The sequence below is a fragment of the Protomyctophum bolini genome (genome assembly GCF_963924005.1).
Source record: "Protomyctophum bolini genome assembly, chromosome: 22".
In the NCBI taxonomy this organism is placed as follows: domain Eukaryota; kingdom Metazoa; phylum Chordata; class Actinopteri; order Myctophiformes; family Myctophidae; genus Protomyctophum; species Protomyctophum bolini.
The window spans coordinates 3,254,438-3,268,567 of record NC_137883.1 but is presented as its reverse complement, the minus strand read 5'-3'; the positions used below and the strand labels follow the sequence as shown (position 1 = coordinate 3,268,567).

At 42.5% G+C, this 14,130-nt stretch overlaps 1 protein-coding gene across 1 annotated transcript in view; it reads right to left on the bottom strand.

Moving 5' to 3' along the window:
- Positions 1-4,349: 4,349 nt before the first annotated feature.
- The window catches only part of LOC308309807 (keratin, type I cytoskeletal 18), a gene marked incomplete at its 3' end in the record, with an annotated part of 21,407 nt that continues 11,626 nt past the window's right edge, over positions 4,350-14,130 (bottom strand). The window contains exons 6-10 of the mRNA XM_080755723.1: positions 12,114-12,278; positions 10,783-10,908; positions 6,919-7,136; positions 5,972-6,000; positions 4,350-4,465 (exon numbers count right to left, since the gene is read on the bottom strand). Of these exons, the coding sequence (XP_080611849.1) occupies positions 4,350-4,465; positions 5,972-6,000; positions 6,919-7,136; positions 10,783-10,908; positions 12,114-12,278 (654 nt within the window). The remainder of the gene's footprint in view (positions 4,466-5,971; positions 6,001-6,918; positions 7,137-10,782; positions 10,909-12,113; positions 12,279-14,130) is intronic.

Genomic DNA, 14,130 nt, shown 5'->3' with positions numbered 1-14,130 from the left:
ACAGTCGACTACTGATATTTAGTCGACTGAAACTAGACTAACACTAAAACATGCCATGGGTGACTAAAATTAAATGGAAGCCATTCAAGAGACTATAATTATGACTAAAACTAAAATCTAAATCTGCTGCCAAAAACAACACTGCACCGTCCAGTATATACCTCTCGTGTCCCGAATACAACGGGAAGCAGAAGAGCTTGCGATCAAACAATAACTACATTGAATCCATTGGGAACAACAGCTTCTTATTTTCCATTTTCTGAGAAGCATGCAGCGTTTGGACATCATTTATACAGTATAGTGCAAGGTTTCCACCCGACAGAAACGATACACTGTGGAACAGAACATGTCTCCAGTCTTTTAATGTGCCGTGTCCAACCTTAACTCGAACCCCCTCTGCGACCACACATTAAGGACTCTCAAAGGATAGTCAGTCAGTCATAATGTGCGACAAAGGCGGCATTAAGGGGCCGTTTCCGTCACCGTAGATGTGCGCTTTGTTGATAAGAAACGGGGGCCTGTCTGCTTAATTATTTTCTGAATGGAGTTTCTGGTACAAACGTGTGTTCACTTGTGTATAGATAATAGATAAACATACAGTATATGTGTCAGGTAACCCTGAGTTGGAAACGTATTGCTATTATGTTTTGTGCTTTCATACATTTATTTGGGCCTTTATGGAACACAGTGCTGCAATAATTATCGCTACACATCCGAGAGGTGAGGCAGTGCTTTGCAAAGATGGAGGAGATGTATAGGCTCGCTATACGTCAGTCGTTCTCAAACAGGATTTGTTTTCAAGGACGCCCAGTTTGATAAAGAAAACAAACAACAAAACATCTGTGGGACCCCAAGTCCTCAGTGTTAACCCATTTAGATCTAACTTAGATTAGATCTAAATAGGACTTTTCTGTTTGGATGAATGGGCTCTCTATGGGAAGTTGCACCTACAGTAGGTAGCACCTTGCTGGCAAGATGGCAGTTGTGTGCATATCATCAATAGGATAGGAGTCTATAATATTCCCTTCCCTTCTTCCCTCTACACCAGAAAATATGTAAATATCTTTGCTGAACATTCGCCTATTGTGGCACGCCCAGAGTAGGCAGGGACAATATAGGGTTCATGTGGCTAATTACCTCACCAGAGTAGGTTGGCAGAATGTGTGTTGTAATCAATGTGAAACAGTGTGAGAACCAATTAAAGGATGAGCCATGCAGGGGAACTTCTGGAAGGGATCTCGGTTTACTAGAGCGGCTAATCTTATGATCTCCTTGTCTCCGAGTCATGTCCATCATCGTTGGTCATTATTGTCTCAGTGCTCATGACACTGTTGTTTTCGTCTAAAACTAAAACTAAGACGAAAAATAAACTAAATTAAAACTATAAGCTATGATGACTAAAACTAAGACTAAATATGTTGACAATTTCGTCGACAAATAAAAACTAGACTAAAATGTTAGGAAGGCCCGGGACCAGTGGACAAGAGTATAAGTCATTTTACATTTGGTTGCGTGCTGTAAATAGCAGATATACAAGCTCACAACGTGTCGCAGCGCAGTATATCGGCTATTTTCAGCAAGTGTAATAACAGTCATTACGACGGCACCAAGGCCCGCCAAAATATATTTTAGTCGACTAAATCAACTGTAGATTTAGTCGACTAAAATCTTTAGAAATTTAGTCGACTACAGCTATAGAGTAGGCTACTAGACTAACACTAAAACATCCCAGGTGACTAAAATGTGACTAAAACCAAACTATTCAAGAGACTATGACTAAAACTAAAATCAAAGTTTTGCTGTCAAAATCAACACTGGTTCATTGACCGTGTCTATTTGTGCGTTAGACAAGGAGGGAGTTGGGGGAGAAGAATGGAAGTGAGTAGCTGATAATCACTCTCATGTTGAACAATACAGTAAGTTGAAATTAATACTGTAGCAACAGCAACAAGTGAGGGCAGTATTGTAGGTTAAAAAATAGATAAAATGACAATAATAGTGTGAATAGTGCCTCAGTATTGTTTGCGAACTAGTTCTACTGTAGGCTGATATGCATACCTGCTTGTCTGCATTATGTACAGTAACTGTATGTATACACACACACACACACACACACTGCACACACACACACACACACGCACGCACGCACGCACGCACACACACACACACACACACACACACACACACACACACACACACACACACACACACTTTAGCTCAATGGAAACAGCTGTGACCCATGCACCTTCATAATAACTGGGGAGGAGTGAGTCAGTGACTCTAATTATAAAGGTAAGCTGGTTTCATATTTCTTCTGTTCTGCCCTCTCCTCTGTAACACACTGACTGCATGTGTTTATGCTGAGATATGATATGAGCTTTTAACGCAAATAAATTTTTAGATTCAAATAGTGAAAACAAAGTATAGGCCTAATGCCAAATTGAAGGCAGAATCTAAGTTGCATCTCAGCAAAGACTTGATTGTCGCTTGATTTGACTATACAACTGATAGACCTAATTATTAACTGCATAAGCTCTCTCTCTCACTCTCTCTCTCTCTCTCTCTCTCTCTCTCTCTCTCTCTCTCTTACTTTTTTTTTTTAATAGGAAAAAACAAGCATCACGGTAATAAGAGAAAAATGGAGGGAATTCATACTTTTATAAGGGGAACTTTATTGAGATTTTCAGAGAATTTAAACACAAGCACCTGGATCAAAAACAATGAAATGCAATGCAAGAGAAATACATCTGTATTGTGATTTTACTTCAGTAGGCCTATTGCCTTCTCTGGTATAGATTCATAATAAATAAATATCTGAAGAAATTCCAGAAAACTGTAGTAGCAAAAGAGAATGCTATAAGGTTAGATTCCTCTAGTCACCATAAACAGAGTTTTATAATGCAGAACTAAACTATATTATTGTTAAAACAAACAATTACAATTATTGTTGTAGAATATGTTCACTCACACAAGCGATTCAAAGTGGGTGCTGTTAAAATGATCTAGTCTGTCTAGTTTTTTCTTTTTCCAAAAGCAAATAAATGTGCTTCTTTTGTAAGTAAGAATGATGCTGGTTTAGTTACAAATATTTCTGCATCTCCTGTGCATCTCCGTAAACTATTTTCTTCATTCATTAATTTCAAATTCAAACCAAAGCTAAATTACTTAGGCCTTAGTTTGCCCTTTTCTCCTCTAGCCCAGTGGTTCCCAAAGTGGGTTCCGGGGACCCCCAGGGGTCCTTGAGGGAGTTACAGGGGGTCCCCGGCTAAGTGATAGTTTGGAACCAAATGGACCCTTATGGGTCTGTAACTCTGAGAGTGTGGGTCATTTTCTACACACTTTACACAGAGTCAAATTAACCTTGATTTGACCTGAATTTGGGGGTCCCGGAGATAGAAATGCCATTAAATGGGGTTCCGTAGACTAATGCATGTCAAACTGGAAATTAAACGGGTTGAGAATCACTGCTAGAGTCGTAAAAATCTTCTCTCATGGGGGGTCCTTATAGAGCAGGGTTCCCCAATTAGCCGCGGAAGAATTTTTTTTTTTGGGGGGGAGGGGGGTCCCAGATATAAATGGCATTAAATTGGGGTCAGTATAGCCTCTGCATGTCAAACTGGGGGTCCTTTTCACATGGGGTCTTGCCCTGAACATTAATTTCAGGGCAAGACCTCGACCTCATGCGTACCGACTCGGCCCCCAGCCTGGTACCGTATAGTCAAAATATGGCCCTTGAGGAAAATGTATTGGGGAACCCTGTTATAGAGGGTACGCACGTGACATCATCATCATAGTTATGTGAGAAGGCCTACTGTATATACTGAGTGGCCAAAAACGATACTTTATGGCCTACTAGTCCTATTTGATTGCATTAACCCATTCTGACCTGAGATCAGATTCATACGAGGTTTCCACTGGACACACACTGGTCTGATGAACCCATTCTGACCTGAGATCAGATTCTAAAAATGTCAGTCGTTCTTCGAATTTTTCAAAAATAGCAGACCTACAAGCTCGTATCGCGCCACTCGGTGGCGCGATATGAGCTTGTAGATCTGCTATTTTTCAATAGGTAAAGCATAACATGATGCTAACACCAAAATGGGTGCCCGGTCAGAATGGGTTAAATGACTTTAAACAACATTAAATTAACTTTGTCACTCACTTTTCCACTCGATCTGCCATTCACTTTAGGCATGCACATACCCTATATTGGCATATCTTTTTAAATGGGGGTCCGCGGGGCTAATTAGTGTCAATTTGGGGGTCCTTGAGATGAAACAGTTTGGGCACCTCTGCTCTAGTCTTATGCTCTCTCTCTCTCTCTCTCTCTCTCTCTCTCTCTCTCTCTATTTCTTTGTCTCCTCAATCTCCTCAGTCTCACTGGACTCGTCCACCACCTTGCCATTGACCATGGTCTGGGTCACCACCTTCACGATCTTCCTGGTGCGCACGTCAGGCTCCTCTGCACCGCAACGACACATGATTGAGAGCAGATATTATTATGAGATGACGCTGATGATGTGATCTGATTGAATTCCAATGGCATTGGCAGGAGTGTGTTTGAGAGAGATGAGATGAGACGAGATATACTTTATTAATCCCCAAAGGGAAATTGTAGCGCTATACAACAGCATAGAGTGACACATAAAATCAAGCTGGACAAACCAAAAAACAGTAAACACAAATAACACAAACACACTAGACCAGGACCAAATGGCAACTTTGGGGAGGCAGTTGTTTTGCATTTTTTTAAGTTGATTTTTACATAATTCATTACATTCTTCTTCTTCTTCTCCTCCTTCTTTATTTTAATTGTTTATTTGAAAAGGATCCCCATTAGCTGATTTAATTAACACAATTACATCTCATCAAATCGCAATTAGAAAACAGATTTAAAACATAAACACTGGTATACACTGACACGGAGCAAGACAGGAACGCCCAAAAACGTCACATCCGTTTTTTTACCCTGGGCAGAATTTTCTATGGCTGCGAATGCAACTTTTTCCAATCCTTAATCATATACGGACAAACATCTATGCCGATAATATCTAACTTGCGGAGGTAACGTGCCTTGTCCACGGGCAACAGATCTTTCAACGTATGGCATTGCAAATACGTTTGATAATCGCTACTCTGCGCAATATTGTTTTGGAAATGCAGCAAATTGCATTGCACCGCCCTGAATACGCGTTGTCGTGTCAGTGTATAGAATAACTGTAATTGTATTTAGCCTAAAGTTGTTTCTTTCAACTTCTGGTCATCTATATTCAAGTAAATACCTCTTTATACCTTTTTCTTAAAGGCTGATTTCAGCATTCTATGTCTATATGAATGTATATTCATGTGTTTAAATACTGTATGCATATACCTAGAAAAGGAATCAACAGCCTTCCATGAAGTCTTGCATATAATTATAGGCTACATCCCCACTCTAATAACTGTAATTACTACAATACAATACAAAATGAACAGCAATACTGCTGGAAATTTCCCTTGGGTTTATTTACTTGTTTAATAAAAAATACATCCTATACAACACCCACACACACACACACACACACACACACACACACACACACACACACTCACACGCACGCACGCACGCACGCACGTGCACGTTCTGGTAAATGGACTTTCACACCCACATTAGTTGGTTGCTATAGGAGCCGAGTTGTTTGTGATGTTCTTGAATTGTTTATGGCTTGTAAAAGTATCATTTGACATATGTCTTGTGCCGCACTGCCCTGGTTCTGTGTGTGCTCGCGCACCATTTTATTGTCATTTGTATCAACATGTAACTTTGTCCACCCATATTTACAAATGGTAGATCAATCATTATTACCGTGTGATTATATTATGAATGCTTGAAACAGCTGAAGGAGAAATAACCCTAACCCAGAATCAATTAAATATAACCATTCCCATCCCATTACACAAATCTTGCGTATCAAAGCAAAGTACTCACTTTTAGGAGGAGGAGGAACTTCCTTGACGCTGAGGGACAGAAAGAAGACATGTTAGCATGAAGACAAGATTAGGATTTGCTCTAACCCTGGCTTTGTAAGAAGAACAATTGTAATACACAACGGCTTTAATGGGAGACGGCGGCTCAGGGGTAGAGTGCCTGGATGGGAACCACAAGGTTGCCAGTTCGAACCCTGTGGGCTCCCTCAGAGTTAGTGTTGAAGTGTCCTTGAGCAAGACACTGAACCCCTAATTGCTCCCGATGTGCAGGTTGGTACCTTGCATGGTTTCCTCCGGCATTGGTGTATGAATGGGTGTGTGTGTGTGTGTGTGTGTGTGTGTGTGAATGGGTGAATGTAATGCACCATCTATGTAAAGCGCCTTGGATAAAGGCGCTATATAAATGTACCATTTACACATTCTTCTCACATCCTGCTAAATGGTTTATTCAGACACTTAAACCAAGCATGGCATCCCTAATCTGGGGGGGAAAAAAATAATGTCAAAATATCCACTGTGGTGGCATAGCGTAAAGCCACATAAAAAAATAAAAAAATAGCTGATCTACATGCCCGCGACACGTTGTGAGCTTGTAGATCAGCTATTTCCAGCATGCAACTAATTGTAAAAATGACTTATACTGGATCTCTTGTCCACTCGTCCCTTCCTAACATTTTAGTCTAGTTTTTATTTGAAGAAATTGTTAGTATATTTAGTCAGTGGAAAAAGGTAGTCAACGAACATTTTTCGTCTTTATTTTAGTCGACGAAATCAACACTGGTGCAGACAATGCCCCCAGCGGTGCAGTCCAGAAGAAGACCTGGCAGAACCTGCCCCATCATCAGCTGTGCATGCCGGCCTGTGCCCGATATTGGCAGAACGACGATCTGAGATTGCTACGGACTCGAAGAAGAAGAAGGCATACATAAAGACAGAAGAAGAACTCACGCCTCCTCTCCCTCCAGCAGACGCCTGTAGGTGGCGATCTCCATCTCCAGGTTCTGCTTGATGCGGAGCAGCTGCTCGTAGTCGGTCTTGGTGCGCTGCATGTCCAGCCGGAGCTGGGACAGGTCGTCCTCCTGCTGGTTCAGCGTCCCCTGCAGCTTGTCCATCTCACTGGCGTACTTCTGGCCCGTCTCACCCAGGTTGCCCTCCAACGCTGCCACCTATAGTGAGGACGCAAGACGAGACAGGTTATACCTCTCCAACGCTGCCACCTATAGTGAGGACGCAAGACGAGACAGGTTATACCTCTCCAACGCTGTGCACCTATAGGCCCCTTTTTCCACCAAAAGAACGTCGCTTCAAAGAACCAGTGCCGTTCCGAACCTTGGTGCTTTTTTGCGAACCGGTCGCGAACCGGCTGCATTTCCACCAGATTGAACCCCGGTTCATTTAGTGGTGCTATTATACCTATTATTGCGAACGCAGTGAGCACTAACTATAAGACCTAGCAGAACATCTGTCTGTCTGTCTGTGTGTCTGTCTGTGTGTCTGTCTGTCACGCTGTAACACCACCTGCCCGCCACCAGAGGGCGCAGCTGTATCACACACAAAAAACACACACACACACACACACACACAACCCCAAATATGTACGAGCTGCGTTCGCTTCCCGCGTTTGCGCGTCTTACTTGTTATTATACCTAAACACAAAATGTTGAAAAGGAGGAGGATCCGTCATGCCCGCAGACGCCCCGAACCGATGTAAACAGTATCCACGAGGTTGTGATGTCATGGGGTTACAAGTTATTATAACGCCCCGCAAGTCTCAGCTGGATTCTGGATCGCGATGCATCCGTATACGCTTGGATCGCTTCGTGTTTGCGTTATCCGTTATGTTCTGTCGCGTGTGTCACTGTGTCTGCGTCCTCCCAAGTTCCAACCCGCTGACAGGTTCCAACCCACTGACACACCACCCACTTATATCGTCTCGGTTCACAAAGCGCTGCGTGCAAATTACAAAGCTGAACCACCGTTTTTTGTGGTTCACATTGGGAACGAACGTTTATGGTTCGGAAACCAACTCATTCTCAGTGGAAACACTCTGAACTGGTTCAATATTTGACGGGAAGGAAGAACCGAACCGGTTCAACCCCGGTGGAAAAGGGGCCTCTACCTAGTGAGGACACAAGACGAGACTGCACCGGAACGACGGTAGATAGTAGATAGCAGATATACAAGCTCACAACACGTCGTGCTGCGACGCGTTGAGAGCTTGTAGATCAGCTATTTTCGGGGCGCAACCCAGCACTCTTTAGTACGACATGGATTTCTAAACAAATGTGTTCAATGCAAAATACTCAAGTGTTCAAGTTCAGGAGACTTTGGAGAAGAAAAAAAAGCAATTCTCCTGAATGCGGCCTTCCGCTATATGGCATGGAAAGGAGTGGCATTTTTGCATTTCTTTCACCATGTAGTGAATGCTGCATTCGTGCTCTGGAAAGGGCAGTTGTTTAACAGACGGGTTAAAGGGCAGGGGCTGAACGAAGCACCCTTTGATGTCTATGTGTGCTACGTCCCTGTACACACGTGGGCATGCATAAACAGACAGACCGATAGCATGTCTAATGGGGTGAGGTCATAAGATATTGTCCTGAAGTCCATAATTATAGAGTAGGCTCAGGGGTAGAGTGGCTGGATGGTAACCGCAGAGGTTGCCAGTTCGAACCCTGTGGGCTCCCCCAGAGTTAGTGTCGAAGTGTCCTTGAGCAAGACACTGAACCCCTAATTGCTCCGATGTGCAGGTTGGTGCCTTTCATGGTTTCCGTCGCCATCGGTGTGCAAATGTGTGTGTGAATGGGTGAAATGTATAAATGCACCGTTTACCATTTAGCTTTCGAATAGTTCCTGTTTTAGCTTTTGAATATGGGCCACATCGGTTTAGGTAGTTGTCAGATAGGTCTCTATACAAGTTGCATTGCCTCAAGAGGACATCAAATTATACCAGTGAATGATAACAGTTTTGTGCTTTCGACACATTCAAGGTTTCCATTCTGTGTGTCTTTTAATGGTTAAGTAAGTATGTCTCCTCTCCTGCCTCCTCACTTATTCACTGTATGCTGTCAATGTGAGCATCTCAGAGGCTAGTGTCAGTTTTAGTTGTAATGGATTTGTTGTCAGTTTGATGTCAGTCTTAATTTCCGGAATTGCTGTGAGTGTGACTCATAAGGTACTTACTGTACTGACCTGTATGTTCTATAGAGCGTTGCTGCCGTCGCAGTCCCTCCCCCTTTCAGAACAGCGAGTGGCCCAGGAAATTAATCGCAATGCATTTTGACCATAGGCCTTTCTTAAATTATGTATTTAAAGACCTTTTAAGCGTCGTACGAAGCCAACTCTTGTCGTGACAAATCATGACAACACACACAATATTTTGGACCAAACAAAGAATTAGAAAGTAGAAAGAAACGGCAGGTTACAACACTTTTTGTTGTTGTTATTTGTTTGGTCCAAAATATTGTGTGTGTTGTCATGATTTGTCACGACAAGAGTTGGCTTCGTACGACGCTTAAAAGGTCTTTAAATAAATAATTAAAAAAATGCCTATGGTCAAAATGCATTGCGATTCATTTCCTGGGCCACTCTGAAAGGGGGGAGGGACTGCGACGCTCTATTCAACTACAAAACAACAATTTGGAGATATTTATTGCAAGGCAAATCAAGTACCTCTCAGTATTAAGTGATGAACTACAAAAACCATCAAAAATTACAATACTATACATTGTATACATCTGTTACTGTACACATACACAATGCTTGTCTTCTCCACATTGAGCCAACACTTTCTTTGTCAATTAGAGTTGATGCTGAACCTACTTGAATGATGTTTCAATTCAATGTTTTGGTGTCAATATGAAGTGAATATTCAAATAATTTAGGAGTACATGGGCATGCATGAGAATATAGTATAACAAGATGAATTATCTGTGTGCATTACAGTATTTCACGCATAAGGTGACACAAATCCTCCCCCTATTCAGTCCCTCCTAATACAAGTGAGATCCAAACAGATCCTAGAATCAATACATACTTCTTCAGAGAGCTACAGTATACAGTAAAGCCTGTTTCATAAAAGCTTAAGATGTGCTGGCATCTTCATGAGGTAGGAGAGACGCACAAAGAATGGCATTTTTATAGCGCTTTTCAAAGCGCTTTCTTTACAATTGGGTTCATTCATTGGGAGGTGAAGTGGCAGTGAACAGCGTCATCACTTCCCACACCAATGGTGGCAAGCCAGCAACAACCGACTCATTGGAGCCTGGACTGGCCATAGAATGTACCGGGAATATTCTCGGTGGGCCGCGACCGTAGGGGGCTGCCATGATATAAAAAAAACGATAAAAAATAATTGACAGGCAGGCAGGCCAATAGGCGGCAGGCCACCAGGAAAGGTCCAGTCCTGCTGCCATTCTGCCAGTGCCATCATGATAATTTCACTGTACCTGTATCAGTGAGTGACAAATAAACCCTCTTCTATCTTGAATCCTTTTGCCAGCATCTTTCTTGTGAGAGCAACAGAGGGTTGTGTAGTTGTCTGTTGGTTTGTATCATTTATGTTGTTCTGTAAAAGTGGTGGTATTAGGGCTTGCTTGTTTGTGTGTGCCTCGACGGAGCGGGCGGTAGAGTTTCTGCTATCTGCGCACTGCTTGTGGTGTCCCAGTCCAGCCCTGCATGGAGCCGGGATTCAAACCTCCGACCCACGGATCATTGGACGACCTGCCCTAGCTGCCCTACCCCCTGAGCCACACAGCCCACAGCCGCCCGGCATATTCCACTCATACGCCATCTTCATCACCATTTCCAGCGTACCTGTTTGTGCAGGCTTTCCATCTCCACCTCCAGCGTCTGCAGGAAGCGCTGCCGCTCAGTCAGCTCACTCTGAGATCCCCTCAGCGCCTCGTTGCTCTCCTTCACTTCGTTCTGCACGTTATCCAACTGCAGTGGAGACGAAATTAAAACAATGTCTTCTACAGTACATCCTAAAAGTTTTCTGAAAACCCATGTTTCTATGCCAGTGGTGCTCACGGTCAAGGACCCCCAAAAATGATATGTAATTGGCCTCCGACCCCCGTCTGAAAATAATGTTGTTCCAGGGACCCCCAGAAGCAAAGATTTGAGTTAAAAACGTTCGTTCTGAATTTGCGGCACATTTTACACGATTTTTCAAAAATAGCACACCTACAAGCTCGTAGCGCACCACTCGGTGGCTCGCTATGAGCTTGTACATCTGCTATTTTTTAATAGCTAAATTATAACAATGTTTAAAACACCAAAAGGGGTTCCCACCCAAAATGGGTTAAAACAATGGCCCGGTTGTTTTAACTCTTACACCATGGTGTAAGAGGTATGGTGTTGCACATGCTCAGTTGCCCTCTAGGCCGCACATGAAGCCTGTCACTGTGTGCGGCCTAATTGGCAGCCAATCAAACACTATGTCCTTTTTTGGGAAACACAACAACATAGAAATACACAACCTAGACTAGAGCACAGCCATACCTGTCATACCTCATTGCCTCCTGCATGAATACACAAACCTGTTTCCCTAAAGCCTCTTTAGCCTAGACACACCTGTCGACATGTGGCAGTATTGAAACCATAAAACTAAATAATTTGAATGCATTTTGACCACTCACCAGTGTTGTTTTTGGCAGCACATTTTGATTTTAGTTTTAGTCATAGTCTTTTGAATAGTTTTCATTTAGTTTTAGTCACATTTTAATCACCTGGAATGTCTAGTTTTAGTCGACTAAATGTCACACGATTTCGACCAAATTTACGGTTGATTTAGTCGACTAAAATGTATTTTGGCAGGCCTTGATGCCGTCGTAATGACTGATTTTACACTTGCTGAAAATAGCGGATCTACAAGCTCACAACGTGTTGCAGCGCGACGCGTTGTGAGCGGCTATGCAACCAAGTGTAAAATGACTTATACTGGATCTCTTGTATTGTCCCTTTTAGTCTAGTTTTTTTTTATTTCTTGACGAAATTGTCGATATATTTAGTCTTAGTTTTAGTCACCGTAGCTTAGTTTTCATTCAGTTTTCATTTAGTTTGCGTCAGTGGAAAAAGTCTAGTCGACGAACATTTTTCGCCTTCTTTTTTTTAGTCGACGAAAACAACACTGCCACTGCACTGACCTTCTTGCGGTACCACTGCTCCGCCTGGTCCTTGTTCTTCTTCACGATGCCTTCGTACTGCGTCCGCAGGTCCGACAGCACCGCGCCCAGCTCTGGGCCGCGGGCCGTCTCCACCTCCACGGTCACCTCGTCTCTGGCAATACGACACTTCATCTGCTCAAGTTCCTATAGAGAGAGATGACAAGCCAAGGGTTGTGTTTTTTTTGGCAGCAAATTTTGATTTTAGTTTGTGTGTGTGTGTGTGTGTGTGTGTGTGTGTGTGTGTGTGTGTGTGTGTGTGTGTGTGTGTGTGTGTGTGTGTGTGTGTGTGTGTGCAGAGAGAGAGAGAGAGAGAGAGAGAGAGAGAGAGAGAGAAAGAGAGATGAGGGGGGCTACAATACTGTCCTCTGTTGCTGTTGCTACAGTATTACAGACAATAAGGACAAGTCATATTTTTCCCTGTAGAGTACAGATGAAAGGAGCCACACGGGAGTCATATTTAAACATATACAACTTACTGTATTGTTCAACATGAGAGTCATTATCAGCTACTCACTTCCATTCTTCTCCCCCAACTCCCTCCTTGTCTAACACACAAATAGACACGGTCAATGAACCAGTGTTGACCAGCAAAACTTTGATTTTAGTTTTAGTCATAGTCTCTTGAATAGTTTACATTTAGTTTGAGTCACATTTTCAGTCACCTGGAATGTGTTGGTCTATAGTTTTAGTCGACTATATCATAAGATTTTAGGCGACTAAATCTACAGTTGATTTCTTTGACTAAAATGTGTTTTGGCGGGCCTTGATGCCTGTTTTTTTTCCACTTACTGAAAATAGCCGAGCTACAAGCTCACAACGTGTCACGCTGCGACGTGTTCTGAGCTTGTGGATCGTCTATTTTCAGCATGCAACTAATTGCAAAATGACTTATACTGGATCTCTTGTCCACTAGTCCCTTCCTAACATTCTGTTGACGAAATTGTCAGTATATTTAGTCTTAATAGCTTAGTTTTTATTTAGTTTCCATTTATTTTTCGTCAGTGGAAAAGGGTGGTCGACGAACATCTTTCGTCTTAGTTTTAGTCGACGAAATCAACACTGGAGACAAGCAAGGGTGTCCACAAAAGGCTTAGTGTAACATAATGGTGTGTTATCGTGACATTTTTGCGTAAAAATAATTTTGTTAAAAAAACGCTGAGGCTCTATATTCTGCTATGGAGTATTCATAGAGCTGGAGTGATGATTATATATAGACCTATATATTTTAGCACTAAATAATAAAAACAAATAAATCACCACCAGGCTTTAAAGGAGAATTCCATGCTAGAAGGCTTTCTTACCTTTATTTGTAGTTGTTACAGTACGTCCTCAACAAAGAGGTCCAGGTGTTATTTTGTGCAAAAGTGCATTATTGTCTATTTCCCCTACCATAAGCCCTCAATGGGGGTTGGGTTGTTAATTTTCTTATTTCCATCACAACAAGTAGTGAAGTGTGCCGCTTGGGATACTATTTACTGTACATTATGAAGAGAGGATTATATGATTTTTGAGCAAAATAAGCGAATTAGCACAACACCCCAATGCCCCATTCAATTCAATGCAATTCAATTCAATTCATTGAGGGCTTATGGTATATATAGGCAATAGCCAATAATGCGCTTTTGCACAAAATAACACCTGGACCTCCTACAAATAAAGGTAAGAAAGCCTTCTAGCATGGAATTCTCCTTTAAGAGCACTTATCACAAATAATTTGCCAGCTAAGTCTATGCAGACTTTAATGTTTGTTATAGGGCACTGAATGACGACGTATAAGTACGACGTCTCATGTGGCCGATATAAACACAGTGGCGCCCCTCCCTTCACAGGAGTGTGATTGTTCATTTCTACGTGGCTTGGCTGACAGATCGTGTGTGTGTGTGTGGAGGGTGCATTCAACATCTGTGTGAACACCATGTGGACACACCATGTGGACACCATCGAGTGCTCTGTGAATATCATACACCCCAGGTGACAGAGCCAATGGAGTGAGTGC